The following is a 22566-nucleotide window of genomic DNA, read 5'->3' on the forward strand; positions in this document are numbered from 1 at the left end:
ATATGTTAACTTGTACGTATAAGTAGAGTAGTAATGGTCAAAGGAAAGGTTGATATGTCGCCAACTCACAGGTTCGTAACTATCCATATTATATGGGTTTACCCAAGTTAAAAAACTTTGTTCAGAGGTGTTGTATAGTAACGACTCCACAGGTTTCAGTCTCAGCGGAGGTTATAGACATTCATTTCGTTGCACGTTCTGCAAGCAAATAGAGATTCTCGTAACCTTTCACTTAAACTGCAGCAAGTTTCTTCTACATTATCTATCACATCGAGCACAGGAACGGTGTAGACTTCAGTGCTGGTGTTGTTGTGACTGCTGTCTCCTAGTGTGCTGATATCACATCGTTTTAGAAGTGTTGACAGTCTCTAGTGTTATTTTTCTTTAACGTCTGCATGATTATATCAGCATTTTTTCCCTGAACAAATACTGAGACACTGATGGAATGTTTGTCGTCCTTGGGCGTTGGAAAAATACTTTCTGTACTTACCAAAAATCAGGAATACAGTGTAAGGAAAGTGTGGTAAAGCCATCGCTAATAATGGCACATTACTTCTAGGTGTTCCTGGCTGCAGATTCTGTAGCTTCTCAGGACGTAGTCGAAGAGAATTTCCCACTATCTTCCTGCTGTGCAGAGAAGAAAAGACTTGGGCCGTGGTAAACTAGATTAGTTCTCCAGTTTTATGACTGGCACCACCTTAAACGGGAAGGTGTTCTCCTTTTCTACTTCGATTATAAACGGGATAGAAGATTCAGCCGGGTTCAGGCTGTTTTTGAAGTTAAGGTTGAAAAATATAGGTGTAATTATGAGGTCATAGTCGACGTAACTCAGCTATGTGACAGTTCATAGGATAATGCTGAAGAAATTCTACCTCAAGGTTCCATATAATGACTCCATGTATATTATGGCTAAGAGGGCAATTATTGATTCCACAGAAATGCCTAATTTGTCCGTAAAAAATTGCTGTTGAAAGAAATTAAATTTTTTATAAATTTCAGGTCTATAAAAGTTGGACAGGGCAATGGTAGTTCTACGAGAGGTCGTCTACAGCACTACTAACTGGGTTGTAGGGGATAATGGACAGCGATGTGACATCCAAACTAGCTTAAGTTTTTTTTTTTTCAAATTCATGTTTTCAATGCTGGTGCCTCCTGAAAGGCGGAAGTGAGCCCTGCTAATGCTGCCTAGTAACTTGGACAAGTGTTCATTTATTTCACCACTTCCCCTTTCACGCACCTCTGTGCGCTTGCTCTCCCTCTGTGGTCACCTAGCTCCCTTGCAGTGCTCCCCTTCCTTTGTATTTGACTGGCTCGTCCTCCTTATTCCCCACTTCTACCACTACCACTACTACTACCTCTTCTACTACTACTACTACTACTACTGATGAAATTAAGACACATGTGCGGCATCTGGGTGTCTTTGTTGTGGACGTTTCGCCATCCAGTGGCTGGCTGGATGGCGAAGCGTCTACGATAGAGATGCCCGGGTGTTGTGCACGTGTCTTAATTTCATCTTGTCGGTATTATATACCATTCTTGTACTACTACTACTGCTGCTACTACTACTACTACCACCACCTCTTCCTGCCTATAAATAACCGTCCTGCTCCACTTCTGGTTAGTGTGACTTTGTAAATGGTCCAAGTCGGACCGAAACGTCGTCGTAAGCTTCTCTCTTTTATGTGCGGGTTATTTGTGTATGAGCCACGAACTTCGTCCTCCTCTTTGCTCAGGAGTCACTGATAATATAGTCACGCGGGTGTTACAGGAAGTGGCAAGAATGTTTCTTTCATATTTTCAAACCCCAGCAAAGTTATCGAACCAGGACAAGACTCAAAATAACATCAGTGCCTGAGTACACCATTCCCTGAGCTGGATGAGACAGACGGTTTGACTAGGCTAGTCAAACCTCTAGTACAAATCGTATTACATGGACATTTAACGACCCATGATGAAGAGACTTGTGATTATGCGTTCACAATAGATCTGCAGTGCTTCTCTACCTGCAGCCTTGCAACACACCTGACTTACGATTTTAACATTCCAATAATTCCTGCTCAGACGATTACTATACGTGAGAAACTTCGCTTCTCCATTATTATGCATGAGAAACCTCGCCTCTCCAGACACCTCGCCTACTTCCACCTTGCCTTTTAAGACAGGGGTCCCCCTAGGAAATGGATGCGGCCCTCACATGAAATTATAAATTCACTGCACAGTATTAACAATTACACAATATTTAAAGCCATTTTACACCAAAACATTATCGCCTCCTGTAACACCCAGCTCTCACTTCTGGTCAGTGCCGGGTTATCCTAGTAGCACCATATTTACTGTTAATAATTAGTAATTACCTTAAAATTTTATTTATCTTTCCATTATAGAGGTTGTATTATACACCTTAAGATTCAAGTGTTCCATAAAAATTAAAACAGTATTTCTATAAGAGAATTATTTACGTGTTTCATCTTACGACTTTCTGTATAATTATTTTACCATATTATAATGTTTTAAGTATAATGTTAATATCGATCATTACCAAATCCGGCCCTCTTTTAAATCTGGCTTTTCAAATTGCTCCTTTTATACTGGAATTTGGGGACTACTGTTCTATGTAGGAATATACAGGTGTTCACGAGAGCCTTTTCCGGCTGCAATTTATTTTGCAAAATGCTAATATATGAAATGCACTTTTATCTGCAAATGATAACTGAAGTAACACGTTATCTAATACATGCACCTTCAACACGTATTGTACATCTCTAGTGGCTGGTAACCCAGCGAAGCGACACTCCAGTTCATTCTTAAAGTACTGGCCATACATTGAGAGTTCTCCGATGCCATCATTTACTGCAGCAGAGAGTCTTAGTGTCAGCAGGGAGTGCTACTTTTAGTGGTGTCAGCAGGGAGTGCTACTTTAGTGGTGTCAGCAGGGAGTGCTACTTTAGTGGTGTCAGCAGGGAGTGCTACTTTAGTGGTGTCAGCAGGGAGTGCTACTTTAGTGGTGTCAGCAGGGAGTACTACTTTAGTGGTGTCAGCAGGGAGTACTACTTTAGTGGTGTCAGCAGGGAGTGCTACTTTAGTGGTGTCAGCAGGGAGTGCGACTTCAGCGTCAGCTACTGGTATCTGGAAACAACAGTTCACAATCCTGCACAAGAAGATTAAACAGGTGTTATCAGGGAAGCGTGTTGAGCCATGTGTTAGGAACCATCACCTCCAATCCATCTACCAGGGAATCTCATCTTACTATACTTACTAGCATTTTTCATATATTTTACCAAGTAAAAAAATAGAATCTGAAAAAATATTTTGTAGACAACTGCATATTTTCGTAAGTTTTGTAGGAGCTGATAAAGCTCTACAGAGAATTCTGTATAAACGTCACTTCATACAGAATCCACCTTCTTGGTAGACACATACAGAAGTTTATATTAGATTGTACTTTTATTGAGGGGGGGGGGGAAGGGGAAGCGCAGATTTGTGCGCGTCATCCTATACCTGGAGAGAGTGTCGGGGGTCTACGCCCCCCTCGGCCCGGTCTGTGACTAGGCTTCGATATTACAATGTTATTGTACTGAATTAAGAAAATGATTTAAGACAATAATAGTTGAAATAAAAGATACGATGTAAGAAGTTCATGATTTCCATTTCAGCTTAAAGATATCTTAAATTTCAAATATCACAGTTCCATTAATTTTAGTTTGAGCCTATGCTGACCCTTTTGGGTTTAGTGCTTAGTTTTAATAATAATAATTGAGCCCATGTAAAGAAGTTTATATTATTACAATTGTGACCTCGTGGCCTAAGATCGCTAACATACCTGGCGAGGTCACTGACATACCTGGCGAGGTCACTGACATACCTGGCGAGGTCACTGACATACCTGGCGAGGTCACTGACATACCTGGCGAGGTCACTGACATACCTGGCGAGGTCACTGACATACCTGGCGAGGTCACTGACATACCTGGCGAGGTCACTGACATACCTGGCGAGGTCACTGACATACCTGGCGAGGTCACTGACATACCTGGCGAGATCACTGACTGGTCAGTTCGACTCCTGGTTTATTTTAACTTTGTGTATTTTAGGCTTACGTGGCTTGGGTCAACTCTCAGCTGAGGAAGCGAGGTCGACCCCTCATCTCTGACCTGAGACGTGACCTGCAGAACGGAGTCGTCTTTGCTGATCTTATAGAAATAATATGTAGGTTGAGTTGGCATCCACACCCATTATTGTATAAGTGATGACAACACGTAGGATCGAGCCACCAGCTCTCCTCAAGCTAAATGACCCATACGGATTTAAAGCTTCATTAAATACAAACTATTTTACTTGTGGTTTAAATATGAGAAATAATTCTGAGGTATAATTTCACTGATTATATTTTGTTATGTGTTAACTTCAATTATTTTTTAAACTATACTATATTCATTTAATACACTAAATCCGTATGGGTCACTCAGCACGGAGTGTTGAAGGTTCAATCCTCCGTCCACTAACAGCCAGACACGGTGGCTACTTCAACTCTCTTAGTTTTAAGTAAGAACAATCATAAGTTTACAAGACGCGTTCTTCAACTTACATAAGGAAACTGCTATCTAATTTTCACTCATAAAATTGAAAAAAACTGGCACTAACATCCCAGCACCACTAACCATTCTTCTACGGCACAACAGTACTGAAATTGTTGGAGGATCACATGCACATGTTGGACAACAATAGTTAATATCACAAAATGAAAGAGCCGACGAGCAGTCTTGGACTCGAGACAACAGAATATAGAGATGTACTGTTGGTAGAATACTTCTTGTAGCAAAACTGAACCTCTATAAACACAAGTTCTTGTGTTTTCTTGAGGTAATGTCACACTATCTTAATAACTTCCTTCTCTCCCATGTTTGGTCAGCAGCTGGTGAGCGCGTTGCGGGTGTCAGCCGCGAGGTGGAGGGCGCAGCGCCACAGGTCGCGCGTGAGAACCTGGAGAGGATCCTACAGTTCATGGCGGCCAAGAGGATCCGCATGACGCACATCACCAGCAAGGAAGTGGCTGAGGGTAACCTCAAGAGCATCATGCGCATCATCCTGGCCCTGGCGGCGCACTACAAGCCACAGAGCGTCAAGGCTGCGTCACCACACCAGCAGCCGGAGACATCAGCCCCAAGACCATCCACACAGCCTACCACACATGGTACGATGAACACTCACATCTGCAGTGTCTCCTGCAGTTACTTTTTTATTAGCTTACTGAAGCCCAGGCTATAAACTTGCAGAAGCTCCATCCTTGCATTATTTACCCTCTCCTGCAGCTCCTCCATTATTACCTTCCACACTTTCTCCATTATCTTCTATAGCTCATCCATCATTACCTTCCACAGCTTTATCACCACCTGCAGCTGGAGAGAGGCTCTTGATCCAAGGAACAGTAATTATCCTTTCCTTAACTGGACCGAACCTAAATGCCTCTCATCCCCCCAGATGCAATTTGGTTCCCTGTAGGTTGAGCTTTTCCCCTGATTAAAATCAATGCTTCAGTTCCTTCATTCCTCCCTATATGCTACAACATCTCTGGCACCACATCCTTCTTCACAACATGCTACATCATCTCTGGCATCACTCCTGCCTGCACAACATGCTACAACATCTCTAGCATCACTCCTGCCTGCACAACATGCTACAATATCTCTAGCATCACTCCTGCCTGCACAACATGCTACAACATCTCTAGCATCACTCCTGCCAGCACAACATGCTACAATATCTCTAGCATCACTCCTGCCTGCACAACATGCTACAATATCTCTAGCATCACTCCTACCTGCACAACATACTACATCTCTAGCATCACCCCTGATTGCACAACATGCTACAATATCTCTAGCATCACTCCTGCCTGCACAACATGCTACAACATCTCTAGCATCACTCCTGCCAGCACAACATGCTACAATATCTCTTGCATCACTCCTGCCTGCACAACATGCTACAACATTTCTAGCATCACTCCTGCCTGCACAACATGCTACAATATCTCTAGCATCACTCCTGCCTGCACAACATGCTACAACATCTCTAGCATCACTCCTGCCAGCACAACATGCTACAATATCTCTAGCATCACTCCTGCCTGTACAACATGCTACAACATTTCTAGCATCACTCCTGCCAGCACAACATGCTACAACATTTCTAGCATCACTCCTGCCTGCACAACATGCTACAACATTTCTAGCATCACTCCTGCCTGCACAACATGCTACAACATTTCTAGCATCACTCCTGCCAGCACAACATGCTACAACATTTCTAGCATCACTCCTGCCTGCACAACATGCTACAACATTTCTAGCATCACTCCTGCCAGCACAACATGCTACAACATTTCTAGCATCACTCCTGCCTGCACAACATGTTACAACATCTCTAGCATCACTCCTGCCAGCACAACATGCTACAATATCTCTAGCATCACTCCTGCCTGCACAACATGCTACAACATTTCTAGCATCACTCCTGCCTGCACAACATGCTACAACATCTCTAGCATCACTCCTGCCTGCACAACATGCTACAACATTTCTAGCATCACTCCTGTCTGCACAACATGCTACAACATCTCTAGCATCACTCCTGCCTGCACAACATGCTACAACATCTCTAGCATCACTCCTGCCTGCACAACATGCTACAACATTTCTAGCATCACTCCTGCCTGCACAACATGCTACAACATTTCTAGCATCACTCCTGCCAGCACAACATGCTACAATATCTCTAGCATCACTCCTGCCTGCACAACATGCTACAATACCTCTAGCATCGCTCCTGCCTGCACAACATGCTACAATATCTCTAGCATCACTCCTGCCAGCACAACATGCTACAATATCTCTAGCATCACTCCTGCCTGCACAACGTGTTACAACATCTCTAGCATCACTCCTGCCAGCACAACATGCTACAATATCTCTAGCATCACTCCTGCCTGCACAACATGCTACAACATCTCTAGCATCACTCCTGCCAGCACAACATGCTACAATATCTCTAGCATCACTCCTGCCTGCACAACATGCTACAACATCTCTAGCATCACTCCTGCCTGCACAACATGCTACAACATCTCTAGCATCACTTCTGCCTGCACAACATGCTACAATACCTCTAGCATCACTCCTGCCTGCACAACATGCTACAACATCTCTAGCATCACTCCTGCCTGCACAACATGCTACAACATCTCTAGCATCACTTCTGCCTGCACAACATGCTACAATATCTCTAGCATCACTCCTGCCTGCACAACATGCTACAACATCTCTAGCATCACTCCTGCCTGCACAACATGCTACAACATCTCTAGCATCACTCCTGCCTGCACAACATGCTACAACATCTCTAGCATCACTCCTGCCTGCACAACATGCTACAATACCTCTAGCATCGCTCCTGCCTGCACAACATGCTACAATATCTCTAGCATCACTCCTGCCAGCACAACATGCTACAATATCTCTAGCATCACTCCTGCCTGCACAACGTGTTACAACATCTCTAGCATCACTCCTGCCAGCACAACATGCTACAATATCTCTAGCATCACTCCTGCCTGCACAACATGCTACAACATCTCTAGCATCACTCCTGCCAGCACAACATGCTACAATATCTCTAGCATCACTCCTGCCTGCACAACATGCTACAACATTTCTAGCATCACTCCTGCCAGCACAACATGCTACAATATGTCTAGCATCACTCCTGCCTGCACAACATGCTACAACATGTCTAGCATCACTCCTGCCTGCACAACATGCTACAATATCTCTAGCATCACTCCTGCCTGCACAACATGCTACAACATCTCTAGCATCACTCCTGCCTGCACAACATGCTACAATATCTCTAGCATCACTCCTGCCATCACAACATGCTACAACATGTCTAGCATCACTCCTGCCTGCACAACATGCTACAATATCTCTAGCATCACTCCTGCCAGCACAACATGCTACAACATCTCTAGAATCACTCCTGCCTGCACAACATGCTACAATATCTCTAGCATCACTCCTGCCTGCACAACATGCTACAACATCTCTAGCATCACTCCTGCCTGCACAACATGCTACAACATCTCTAGCATCACTCCTGCCTGCACAACATGCTACAACATCTCTAGCATCACTCCTGCCTGCACAACATGCTACAACATCTCTAGCATCACTCCTGCCAGCACAACATGCTACAACATCTCTAGCATCACTCCTGCCAGCACAACATGCTACAATATCTCTAGCATCACTCCTGCCTACACAACATGCTACAACATCTCTAGCATCACTCCTGCCAGCACAACATGCTACAACATCTCTAGCATCACTCCTGCCAGCACAACATGCTACAACATCTCTAGCATCACTCCTGCCTGCACAACATGCTACAACATCTCTAGCATCACTCCTGCCTGCACAACATGCTACAACATCTCTAGCATCACTCCTGCCTGCACAACATGCTACAACATTTCTAGCATCACTCCTGCCTGCACAACATGCTACAACATTTCTAGCATCACTCCTGCCTGCACAACATGCTACAACATTTCTAGCATCACTCCTGCCTGCACAACATGCTACAACATTTCTAGCATCACTCCTGCCTGCACAACATGCTACAACATTTCTAGCATCACTCCTGCCTGCACAACATGCTACAACATTTCTAGCATCACTCCTGCCTGCACAACATGCTACAACATTTCTAGCATCACTCCTGCCTGCACAACATGCTACAACATTTCTAGCATCACTCCTGCCTGCACAACATGCTACAACATTTCTAGCATCACTCCTGCCTGCACAACATGCTACAACATTTCTAGCATCACTCCTGCCTGCACAACATGCTACAACATTTCTAGCATCACTCCTGCCTGCACAACATGCTACAACATTTCTAGCATCACTCCTGCCTGCACAACATGCTACAACATTTCTAGCATCACTCCTGCCTTCACAACATGCTACAACATTTCTAGCATCACTCCTGCCTGCACAACATGCTACAACATTTCTAGCATCACTCCTGCAACATGCACAACATGCATCACTCCTGCCTACAACATCATTTCTAGCATCACTACAACTGCCTGCACAACATGCTACATCATTTCTAGCATCACTCCTGCCTGCACAACATGCTACAACATTTCTAGCATCACTCCTGCCTGCACAACATGCTACAACATTTCTAGCATCACTCCTGCCTGCACAACATGCTACAACATTTCTAGCATCACTCCTGCCAGCACAACATGCTACAACATTTCTAGCATCACTCCTGCCTGCACAACATGCTACAACATATTTAGCATCACTCCTGCCAGCACAACATGCTACAACATTTCTAGCATCACTCCTGCCTGCACAACATGCTACAACATTTCTAGCATCACTCCTGCCTGCACAACATGCTACAACATATTTAGCATCACTCCTGCCAGCACAACATGCTACAACATTTCTAGCATCACTCCTGCCTGCACAACATGCTACAACATTTCTAGCATCACTCCTGCCTGCACAACATGCTACAACATTTCTAGCATCACTCCTGCCTGCACAACATGCTACAACATTTCTAGCATCACTCCTGCCTGCACAACATGCTACAACATTTCTAGCATCACTCCTGCCAGCACAACATGCTACAACATTTCTAGCATCACTCCTGCCTGCACAACATGCTACAACATATTTAGCATCACTCCTGCCAGCACAACATGCTACAACATTTCTAGCATCACTCCTGCCTGCACAACATGCTACAACATTTCTAGCATCACTCCTGCCTGCACAACATGCTACAACATCTCTAGCATCACTCCTGCCAGCACAACATGCTACAACATTTCTAGCATCACTCCTGCCTGCACAACATGCTACAACATCTCTAGCATCACTCCTGCCAGCACAACATGCTACAACTGCATCACTCCTGCACAACCTGCTACAACATTTCTAGCATCACTCCTGCCTGCACAACATGCTACAACATTTCTAGCATCACTCCTGCCTGCACAACATGCTACAACATTTCTAGCATCACTCCTGCCTGCACAACATGCTACAACATCTCTAGCATCACTCCTGCCTGCACATGCTACAACATTTCTAGCATCACTCCTGCCTGCACAACATGCTACAACATTTCTAGCATCACTCCTGCCTGCACAACATGTTACAACATCTCTAGCATCACTCCTGCCTGCACATGCTACAACATTTCTAGCATCACTCCTGCCTGCACAACATGCTACAACATTTCTAGCATCACTCCTGCCTGCACAACATGCTACAACATTTCTAGCATCACTCCTGCCTGCACAACATGCTACAACATTTCTAGCATCACTCCTGCCTGCACAACATGCTACAACATTTCTAGCATCACTCCTGCCTGCACAACATGCTACAACATTTCTAGCATCACTCCTGCCTGCACAACATGCTACAACATTTCTAGCATCACTCCTGCCTGCACAACATGCTACAACATTTCTAGCATCACTCCTGCCTGCACAACATGCTACAACATTTCTAGCATCACTCCTGCCTGCACAACATGCTACAACATTTCTAGCATCACTCCTGCCTGCACAACATGCTACAACATTTCTAGCATCACTCCTGCCTGCACAACATGCTACAACATTTCTAGCATCACTCCTGCCTGCACAACATGCTACAACATTTCTAGCATCACTCCTGCCTGCACAACATGCTACAACATCACTCCTCTAGCATCACTCCTGCCTGCACAACATGCTACAACATTTCTAGCATCACTCCTGCCTGCACAACATGCTACAACATTTCTAGCATCACTCCTGCCTAGCACAACATGCTACAACATTTCTAGCATCACTCCTGCCTGCACAACATGCTACAACATTTCTAGCATCACTCCTGCCTGCACAACATGCTACAACATTTCTAGCATCACTCCTGCCTGCACAACATGCTACAACATTTCTAGCATCACTCCTGCCTGCACAACATGCTACAACATTTCTAGCATCACTCCTGCCTGCACAACATGCTACAACATTTCTAGCATCACTCCTGCCTGCACAACATGTTACAACATCTCTAGCATCACTTCTGCCTGCACAACATGCTACAACATTTCTAGCATCACTCCTGCCTAGCATCAACACTACAACATTTCTAGCATCACTCCTGCCTGCACAACATGCTACAACATTTCTAGCATCACTCCTGCCTGCACAACATGCTACAACATTTCTAGCATCACTCCTGCCTGCACAACATGCTACAACATTTCTTCCATCACTCCTGCCTGCACAACATGCTACAACATTTCTAGCATCACTCCTGCCTGCACAACATGCTACAACATTTCTAGCATCACTCCTGCCTGCACAACATGCTACAACATTTCTAGCATCACTCCTGCATTTCTAGCACTCCTGCCTGCACAACATGCTACAACATTTCTCAACATGCTACAACATTTCTAGCATCACTCCTGCCTGCACAACATGCTACAACATTTCTAGCATCACTCCTGCCTGCACAACATGCTACAACATTTCTAGCATCACTCCTGCCTGCACAACATGCTACAACATTTCTAGCATCACTCCTGCCTGCACAACATGCTACAACATTTCTAGCATCACTCCTGCCTGCACAACATGCTACAACATTTCTAGCATCACTCCTGCCTGCACAACATGCTACAACATTTCTAGCATCACTCCTGCCTGCACAACATGCTACAACATTTCTAGCATCACTCCTGCCTGCACAACATGCTACAACATTTCTAGCATCACTCCTGCCTGCACAACATGCTACAACATTTCTAGCATCACTCCTGCCTGCACAACATGCTACAACATTTCTAGCATCACTCCTGCCTGCACAACATGCTACAACATTTCTAGCATCACTCCTGCCTGCACAACATGCTACAACATTTCTAGCATCACTCCTGCCTGCACAACATGCTACAACATTTCTAGCATCACTCCTGCCTGCACAACATGCTACAACATTTCTAGCATCACTCCTGCCTGCACAACATGCTACAACATTTCTAGCATCACTCCTGCCTGCACAACATGCTACAACATTTCTAGCATCACTCCTGCCTGCACAACATGCTACAACATTTCTAGCATCACTCCTGCCTGCACAACATGCTACAACATTTCTAGCATCACTCCTGCCTGCACAACATGCTACAACATTTCTAGCATCACTCCTGCCTGCACAACATGCTACAACATTTCTAGCATCACTCCTGCCTGCACAACATGCTACAACATTTCTAGCATCACTCCTGCCTGCACAACATGCTACAACATTTCTAGCATCACTCCTGCCTGCACAACATGCTACAACATTTCTAGCATCACTCCTGCCTGCACAACATGCTACAACATTTCTAGCATCACTCCTGCCAGCACAACATGCTACAACATTTCTAGCATCACTCCTGCACAACATGCTACAACATTTCTAGCATCACTCCTGCCAGCACAACATGCTACAACATTTCTAGCATCACTCCTGCCTGCACAACATGCTACAACATTTCTAGCATCACTCCTGCCAGCACAACATGCTACAACATTTCTAGCATCACTCCTGCCTGCACAACATGCTACAACATTTCTAGCATCACTCCTGCCAGCACAACATGCTACAACATCTCTAGCATCACTTCTGCCTGCACAACATGCTACAACATTTCTAGCATCACTCCTGCCAGCACAACATGCTACAACATTTCTAGCATCACTCCTGCCTGCACAACATGCTACAACATTTCTAGCATCACTCCTGCCAGCACAACATGCTACAACATTTCTAGCATCACTCCTGCCTGCACAACATGCTACAACATTTCTAGCATCACTCCTGCCAGCACAACATGCTACAACATTTCTAGCATCACTCCTGCCTGCACAACATGCTACAACATTTCTAGCATCACTCCTGCCAGCACAACATGCTACAACATTTCTAGCATCACTTCTGTCTGCACAACATGCTACAACATTTCTAGCATCACTCCTGCCAGCACAACATGCTACAACATTTCTAGCATCACTCCTGCCTGCACAACATGCTACAACATTTCTAGCATCACTCCTGCCAGCACAACATGCTACAACATTTCTAGCATCACTCCTGCCAGCACAACATGCTACAACATTTCTAGCATCACTCCTGCCAGCACAACATGCTACAACATTTCTAGCATCACTCCTGCCTGCACAACATGCTACAACATTTCTAGCATCACTCCTGCCAGCACAACATGCTACAACATCTCTAGCATCACTTCTGTCTGCACAACATGCTACAACATTTCTAGCATCACTCCTGCCAGCACAACATGCTACAACATTTCTAGCATCACTTCTGTCTGCACAACATGCTACAACATTTCTAGCATCACTCCTGCCAGCACAACATGCTACAACATTTCTAGCATCACTCCTGCCAGCACAACATGCTACAACATTTCTAGCATCACTCCTGCCAGCACAACATGCTACAACATTTCTAGCATCACTCCTGCCAGCACAACATGCTACAACATTTCTAGCATCACTCCTGCCAGCACAACATGCTACAACATTTCTAGCATCACTTCTGTCTGCACAACATGCTACAACATTTCTAGCATCACTCCTGCCAGCACAACATGCTACAACATTTCTAGCATCACTCCTGCCAGCACAACATGCTACAACATTTCTAGCATCACTCCTGCCAGCACAACATGCTACAACATTTCTAGCATCACTCCTGCCAGCACAACATGCTACAACATTTCTAGCATCACTCCTGCCTGCACAACATGCTACAACATTTCTAGCATCACTCCTGCCTGCACAACATGCTACAACATTTCTAGCATCACTCCTGCCTGCACAACATGCTACAACATTTCTAGCATCACTCCTGCCTGCACAACATGCTACAACATTTCTAGCATCACTCCTGCCTGCACAACATGCTACAACATTTCTAGCATCACTCCTGCCTGCACAACATGCTACAACATTTCTAGCATCACTCCTGCCTGCACAACATGCTACAACATTTCTAGCATCACTCCTGCCTGCACAACATGCTACAACATTTCTAGCATCACTCCTGCCTGCACAACATGCTACAACATTTCTAGCATCACTCCTGCCTGCACAACATGCTACAACATTTCTAGCATCACTCCTGCCTGCACAACATGCTACAACATTTCTAGCATCACTCCTGCCTGCACAACATGCTACAACATTTCTAGCATCACTCCTGCCTGCACAACATGCTACAACATTTCTAGCATCACTCCTGCCTGCACAACATGCTACAACATTTCTAGCATCACTCCTGCCTGCACAACATGCTACAACATTTCTAGCATCACTCCTGCCTACACAACATGCTACAACATTTCTAGCATCACTCCTGCCTGCACAACATGCTACAACATTTCTAGCATCACTCCTGCCTGCACAACATGCTACAACATTTCTAGCATCACTCCTGCCTGCACAACATGCTACAACATTTCTAGCATCACTCCTGCCTGCACAACATGCTACAACATTTCTAGCATCACTCCTGCCTGCACAACATGCTACAACATTTCTAGCATCACTCCTGCCTGCACAACATGCTACAACATTTCTAGCATCACTCCTGCCTGCACAACATGCTACAACATTTCTAGCATCACTCCTGCCTACACAACATGCTACAACATTTCTAGCATCACTCCTGCCTACACAACATGCTACAACATTTCTAGCATCACTCCTGCCTACACAACATGCTACAACATTTCTAGCATCACTCCTGCCTACACAACATGCTACAACATTTCTAGCATCACTCCTGCCTACACAACATGCTACAACATTTCTAGCATCACTCCTGCCTACACAACATGCTACAACATTTCTAGCATCACTCCTGCCTACACAACATGCTACAACATTTCTAGCATCACTCCTGCCTACACCTTCTGGATAAGTGATACAACAGTACAACAGTACAACCCATCCTTCTATTAACACTATTTCATTGTTGTTACGACAGGTGAATGGCGGTGACTTTTCTGTCCTCGCATCATGACTTTTTTCGCCTTTATCTAATATTTTATTTATTGCCGTTGTGGTATGTTATAATTGGTCAGTTTTTATTGATAGACGACAGTAATTCAATTTAACCTAATATAACCTACTATAATTAAGAAAGTTGCTGTAAACCGTATGTGAGCACTAAATTCGTATGGCTCATACAGCGTGTCCGTGGCTTGAAGTTTAAGCAGATTTAATCCCATAAAGATATTTTTTGTTTAGTCTACACTGTCAACAGCTCTTAGCTACTTTCCACGACTGATTAACATACTGTAGTCAAAAACAAAATTTGCCAGACATGTGACCTGTGCTGCTGTACTATTGACTGTCGTTGACCCGTGTTGCAGCACTAACTACACTATTTCCCTACAGACGTGGGCGTGGGCCCTGACGCGCCCACAGCTGCCTCTGACAAGACGCCCAACCTAAGCGCTAACAGGCGCGCCCTGGTGACGGGTGGCGGGGAGGACCCTGGAGGCGTGATGGGGCTGCGACGCCATCCAAGTATGACTGCCGCCCCTGCCACCCCGCTGGACTCCTGCCCAGTGTACGAGAACCTGCCCAGGAGAGTGGCTCCCACCCGTTGGGCATACGACTCCCTCAGGGCCTCCCACAAATTCCAGTGGTCGGGACCCACCGATTGCCCTTCCGGCCCTAACAAAGGTGGTCTCGACGAGTCTTGTGACGACCCCATGACCACGTCTCTCAACACCTCCGTGGAGGGTGACGGGGAGGTGTCATCACGGAGAGAGGCGTCAGGAACACGCAACACACGCCCAGCGGCACTCAACTTCTGGCAGGACCTGACCACCCGACAAGATACTAAGACACCATCGGACTCTCATCCGCCTCCTCCACCCTCACAACCGCCTCCTGACGACCCTGACAACCCCTTCAGGTGAGTCTGGCAGCCTGTCATTGTAAACCGCTTCACTCATACCTGTGAGGGTACCATCACCCTCATATTCTCCATACCCACAATACTACCATACCAATATTAAGACCGTACTTCCAAAACCGTATCCCTACACCCAGAGAACCACCACAGTACTCCCACACAGTAATACTGCACATCATAATAATTAAAGCTCAGAAGCAGCTGGAACACAAGCGTATATAAACAACCTCAACTCACACTGAGTGTCCTAATTTCGATCCCCAGCATGGGGAGAAACGTTGGAGATGTATTCATACACCTGTTGCTCCTATTCACCGAGCAGAAAGCAGGTACCTGGGTGTTAGTCGACTGTTGTGAGTGGCATCCTGGGGTGTTGTAGTATACCTTCGATAGGGCTGGACTTACGAATGAACTGAGGTAGAATAACAGCTCTTAGCCTGTAAAACAGATCCTTGTAATAATAATAATAATAATAATAATAATATATATATATATATATATATATATATATATATATATATATATATATATATATATATATATATATATATATATATATATATATATATAACTGCTGTTCGTCTCGCCCTACGTCAGGTACCACACTATACACCGCATGAGCGGGCGGCGGAAACTGCCGCAGATTCCCGGTGCTGCGACTCCCAGCAGCAGAGTGACTACACCACAGGAGGGCCAGGAGAGTCCTAGAGGCCCCGGTGAGAGGCCTGGAGGGGGTGGCGTCGGCGAGGAAGGCTCGAGGGAACCTGAAGGACGTAGCCAAAACTCGTCCCCGGCCACGAGCCTGGTCCGTGGTCCCACTATGGACCAGTGGTCCAGGGAGAAGAACCCAATGGAACCATGGGAACACGACAACCTGAAGAGTGTTCTGAGGGACCTTAACAACACAAGAGACCAGCTGCTGGCCCTCCAGAACCTGGTGAGTACTGACACCCTCCTGACAACGTAGCTCCCTACATATACTTTCTTCTAGCATTAACATTTTCATAAACATAAACAAAAACAAAAAAAGAGCTATCTTCCCAATACAGTTTTCCCCAGCTGTAACATTCAACAATTACGGCCATTATAAAAGAGTGAAAATAATGGATGGAAAAATACAAAGAATATCATTTCTCCAGGTCACATATTTAGTCTTTTTATTAAGCAATCATATCTGAATGATATTTGTGTGATATTCACTTGAGAAGTGATCCCCAGAAGCCTGTGACCACAGGCAAGGGTATAATAGCCACCAAGTGTGGTCACAGGCGTCTGAGGATCACTTCCAAATTGAATAACACAGTAAAACGATACAGACGGTTTGTTTAGCCCAAGAAGCTGGAGAAATGATATTCGTGAACATTAATTTTATTCATTTAATAATTAGCAGTCTAGCACTTTTTTGCACACAAAAAAAAGTAATGGAAAAATAAAGAGTATTTTGACTCAAAAGACAGAGAAACTCAAGAATTTGAACAATTAAACACCATTTCTTTGATTATAATTATTATAATCTTTGAAAATGGTGTTTAATAGCTCAAATTCTTGCACTGAAATGGTCATTCTCCAGCTGTCTCTGACACTCAATACAAGTGAATAACCCCACACACAGCCCAGCAGTTTACTATCATATGTTCATAACACGAAGGTAGATAAGACAGGACGAAAGCACAATTTGTGTTCACGTTATTAATTGCCAACACATGAATAAAAAAAGCGCGTCCCTTGCCAGCGTTCATTAGCCAATACATGAATTTTAAGCTCAGTGACCCAGGTCATTCTGGGTATTCAATGACCAAAAACTGGCGAGGAACGAGGCTGCACTGTGGACAAGACCACCAAGCTTCCCACTGCATTACAAGCATGCAGTGGGCTGGCTAAGTGGGGCAGCAAGACCACGAGACACTCACTGAAGATATATATGTAAAACTTAGCTGGAGAACACAAGACTTTTCAGCTGTGAATGTTTGAAAGACATCGGAAAACTATCTACATATTCATGTTGGAGGACCGACATGTGGCACATGTTGGAGGACCGACATGTGGCACATGTTGGAGGACCGACATGAGGCACATGTTGGAGGACCGACATGAGGCACATGTTGGAGGACCGACATGAGGCACATGTTGGAGGACCGACATGTGGGTTCTGTAACCAGTTTTCATTAACGTAAAAAGTAATGTGGTGGTTATCGTGATGGGTTGCTCCACCTGTCATGTAGAGGAGGTAAGTAATGTTTACACCAGTAGTGTAGTAATCTACAGTTCAAGACGTACAGGTGAACTATAAACATTTTTGTTTGTTTCATGAACATGGGTTACTAATTTATCTTGCTAATGTTCTGCGTAATTTACTTTTAGTGATTAAGTGGTTAAATATATTTAATATGTTAAATTAAGTAAATTAAAGCCCCCTAGATATCAAATTTCATTGTTCGCAGTAAAATATGTGACAATAATTTACCACAAAGTGAAGCAGAAAACTTAATGGTTTTATTCTCTGTTTCCAAGTGTTTTGGTTAAGCTGCCTCGGTTACTGTGATTGTGTATAAATATTAGAATGTCTACCTAGGGGCATTAACATCTTTAATTAATATATATTACATTACCAATAATACGTTAAATATTACTGGTAATAATTTTTTTTTAAGTGCACCGACTTATATTGTTTTCATAAAATATGACAATATATCAGAGATAGAGTAATGTAGCATACCATGGACTACTAACACACCTACACAACCTTTATAAATACTCTAAGATCATACAAACTAAGAAATATACAGCAAGCAACTGCTGCATATACATTATAACTGCATAACCTATCTAGTGTATTATCACAGAAATGTTAATGTTTACTTACTCGCGTTTAATCTTTGTTTTGTCTTTCTTCCTGAAGTTTAATGATAAATTTAGGGAAAAATCAGGAATCGTTCAAAATCAGGAATACTGAAGACTTGTCTGACAACCGACTGAATTAGTCTTGGTAACTATTTCCTTCTGTGAACAAGAATGTTTAGCATGTTCATTACTAACACTATAACCTAACACACTTACTTTGTGAATGACAACACAGACTCAACACAAGACCTACCTGACCAACTATGACCATCCTTGTGACTTACAACACACTCGTCTCCCAAATGCTCGTGTCAACACTGACAGTCAGTATATTCCTCAGCGCATATACGTTCAGGGTCAATTTTGGTCCCTACTTTAGGAATTAAGGTATGCTGGATCCGAGGAAGTGCAGCTACCCTTACTTTCCTGGTATCACATGATTACTCTCATTCCCCATGATAATACCCACTGACAGATGCACGGCTCACGCGTGTGTACGCTGACAGCTTACTCTGGTTTCTTTTACATAATAAAAAATACTAGACTGATAGTATCCTGTTTACTGAAAGCGGTAAGAACATTCGTAACAATTATGGATTTAACGGAACAGTAATTAACTTTCGATGGTTCAACATCTCATTAACGCAAAATAAGAGAAATAATGAAATGTTCTGAGAGTCCTCCAGTCATCAATGTCCGTAGAGCCGTGTCAAGCACAAGTCAATATGCTGTAGTTGGAATAATTTACAACTAATGCACAAACTAAAAATGGAAATTAAACAACGCGTCGAGTCATCTGCACTTGCGACCTGATAAGGTTCTAAGACGCAACGAAATGTTTCGTTTCTTTTTTTTTCAGTTTGAGGTCAGCTGTAAACAGTTGTACGAGTGTATCCCACATGTGCTGTTGTCATAGTACTGAATGGTGGAAAATTAAGAGCCACAGGTATCATGTCTATTTCACAATTAGGAAACAGAGGATCGAGTCCTATAGGAAGCCTTGTGCTGGACGATCTACAGACTTTAGAGCTTCACATAAATATAAAATATAATTTTATCACTGAACCTATGACGGCCAGAAACACTTAGCTTCAAGACCTCGTATATGACTTCGTTGTATTCTTAAATCACAGTGTACATTCTTCCTGTTTATGTATTAGACATTTGTTATCTGTTAATGGTTCTAACAGTCACTGCCCTTGCTGTCCTGTCTCAACAGGTCTCCTAAATTCCATGGGTAATATTTCAGGAATGAGCAATAATGAAGAGAGACAGAACAATATAAACAAGATTATACAGAAGGTATGTAGAAGACCAGGAATTGCATGATAAATATTGTTCTCCAGATCCAGGTGCGAAAATGTAATAAACACTATTGGATGGCACAAACGAACACGTAGAGACAGTGAAACAAATCCAGTGTCGTCATTTCGGCCTTACACTGAGACTATCTTCAACGTTGTTGAAGTTGGTCTCAGAGCGATAATAACAGATATAAGAACGAATAAAAGTCACAACTGAGTGACAAATAATTTAACAAATCACCTACACTTTGGAGATTAAACTTTTAAACAAAGTCTCATTTCGTTTCAAAAGATTTTTTTTTATGTACCAAATCTTAAATAACAGCCTAGCGTAAACTTGCTAAAATTTACGTAACAAACTTGTTAAACCTATTTTGTATCATCATAATTCACTGTTTCCCTCGGGATGATTACATGAGCGAGTCGTCGCTTGATTACGACAGCCTCAGGTGATTCTCTCTGGCAAAATAAAACAAATAACTTGGGAATGAATCTTCAGGTGACATGAACATTGTTTCCTATATTGAATCACTGGTGACAGCCAGGTTACTAATAATGCAGAAATGGAGAGAAGTCTGACTGGGAGAGCAGCTCCTAGTGGTGTACCACCTGGGTCAGTGGGACGCCACTTGTTCACAACCACTTGGATGAGGAAACAAGAGTAACCAAAAATCGTCCAAGACACCATTCCTGAGGAGACCCGAACATGACTGTGATTTAATTAGTTAATGTCGAGGTGAGTTAAGTGGCAGGTAATTTCAGAGAGGAAAAAAAACATAAGATCCTGACCCAGCAGTGTAATATGTAGAGAGATGTAACTAAAATATTACGCAACTTAATTAAAGCGGACGTGTAAGGAGCTCCGGAAGGGTTTCAAAGGCAAGATTTGCCGACAACTTAGAAATAATCAGTGTCCTGAGCAAACCTTCATTTACACAGTAAGTTTTGGTCTACATAGAACGAGACGTACTATAAAGGTTTTCTTTATACCTTGTGTCTTTCCACAGAGTTCTGGATAGCAGATAATTTGAAGCCAAAGCAACAATTTACAAATGTTTGCAATAAAATTAATGGAATATTTAATTTAGCAACAAGTATAAGCAACACAAGCTATAATAGTCGTATTTGTCGTTGTTGAAAGACTTCATTTTAAATTATGAGCAGCAGTTGTGTGTCCAGACTACATTATAGATGTAAATGACCTAGAAAATAAAGATAAAGGTGACATGTCCTTGAAACGTGCATAGATAAAAATGGCGAAATTAATTTCCTATGTTAATAACTGTTCCAAAAAAGACAGTAAAAGCAGTGGACTTTCACTCTTACAAGACGTAGGACGAGTGATGTAACAGAACTAATAATGACACGATTGCAAACGAACCATATCACAGGTGGGGACTGAACTCGTGGCTTGCGAGTCTTAAAACCCCAGGCCAGATTTACGACTCGCTCGCCACATGTTCAATCCCCACCCGTGGTATGGTTTGATGTAGTAGAAGTTTACAACGGGAACATAAACCTAAAAAAAAAAAGCGGGGGGTACACATGTATGGTGCAGAAAATACCAAACTAAATCAAAACTCGTTATGGATTCAAGATATATCAACTCAGATTTAGAAATAATAGAAATATACCTAACAGTTGTTTACCTACAAGTGGAGGGGGGGGGGGAACAAGCTTCCTAGTAACAACGTTAAGTAAAATGTTGTGGGAAACTTAAGTTTGAAAGATACAGGAGCAGGTATGGTACAGTGAGACAGTAGGACCAGAGTATTTTTGGATGGCAACACTTACCAACACACATTAATTTATTTACAGTAATTTGTTTAGTTACAGATATGAAAGACTTTATACAGTTGGAAACACTGACTTCATAGAACTATAGAGTGAAACCAGTCTGCTGTGCACAGTGTCGTGCACCACAACACTACATACCATGGACCAATAAGCCTATTGCAACTCTCCACTGATCTTATGTGCTCATACGACTGTATTCACAAAGTTCTCACACTATGATAAAGAACGCATATCAGTACGATGTCACAATTAAAATTATTGTCAGAGTTACCGGCAATATGTTAGATAAATGAACCCGAGCAACTGATAATCATTTATTACGACGTTTTGCTCGGCAAGATGTTTTATCTTAATACAAAATAAGAACATATACAGGTTACAAAAAGAGGCGAGTGTAGCGGGTCATTATCCACAAATCATAAATAGTAGTAATGGTAATAGTAACAGCAGATGAAAGTTAAGACACTTGTGCAACATCTGTTATCTTTATTTTAGACGTTTCGCCAACAAGTGGCTTTATCAATACAGATTCTTGCACA

At 43.3% G+C, this 22566-nt stretch overlaps 1 protein-coding gene across 9 annotated transcripts in view; it reads left to right on the forward strand.

Moving 5' to 3' along the window:
• The window catches only part of LOC128689222 (uncharacterized), a 413444-nt gene that overhangs the window by 328265 nt on the left and 62613 nt on the right, over window positions 1-22566 (forward strand). For 7 of the 9 annotated variants that reach the window (XR_011392158.1, XM_070086379.1, XM_070086382.1 and 4 more), the window contains 4 exons: window positions 4092-4206; window positions 4910-5191; window positions 15560-16085; window positions 16683-17022. Coding sequence is in view for 8 of the 9 variants with exons in the window: in XM_070086379.1 (XP_069942480.1) it covers window positions 4092-4206; window positions 4910-5191; window positions 15560-16085; window positions 16683-17022 (1263 nt within the window). In the remaining variant the exon portion in view is untranslated. The remainder of the gene's footprint in view (window positions 1-4091; window positions 4207-4909; window positions 5192-15559; window positions 16086-16682; window positions 17023-22566) is intronic. The other 2 variants (XM_070086380.1, XM_070086386.1) reach the window with 1 other exon arrangement.

Source organism: Cherax quadricarinatus, chromosome 18 (assembly GCF_038502225.1).
Source record: "Cherax quadricarinatus isolate ZL_2023a chromosome 18, ASM3850222v1, whole genome shotgun sequence".
Classification (NCBI taxonomy): domain Eukaryota; kingdom Metazoa; phylum Arthropoda; class Malacostraca; order Decapoda; family Parastacidae; genus Cherax; species Cherax quadricarinatus.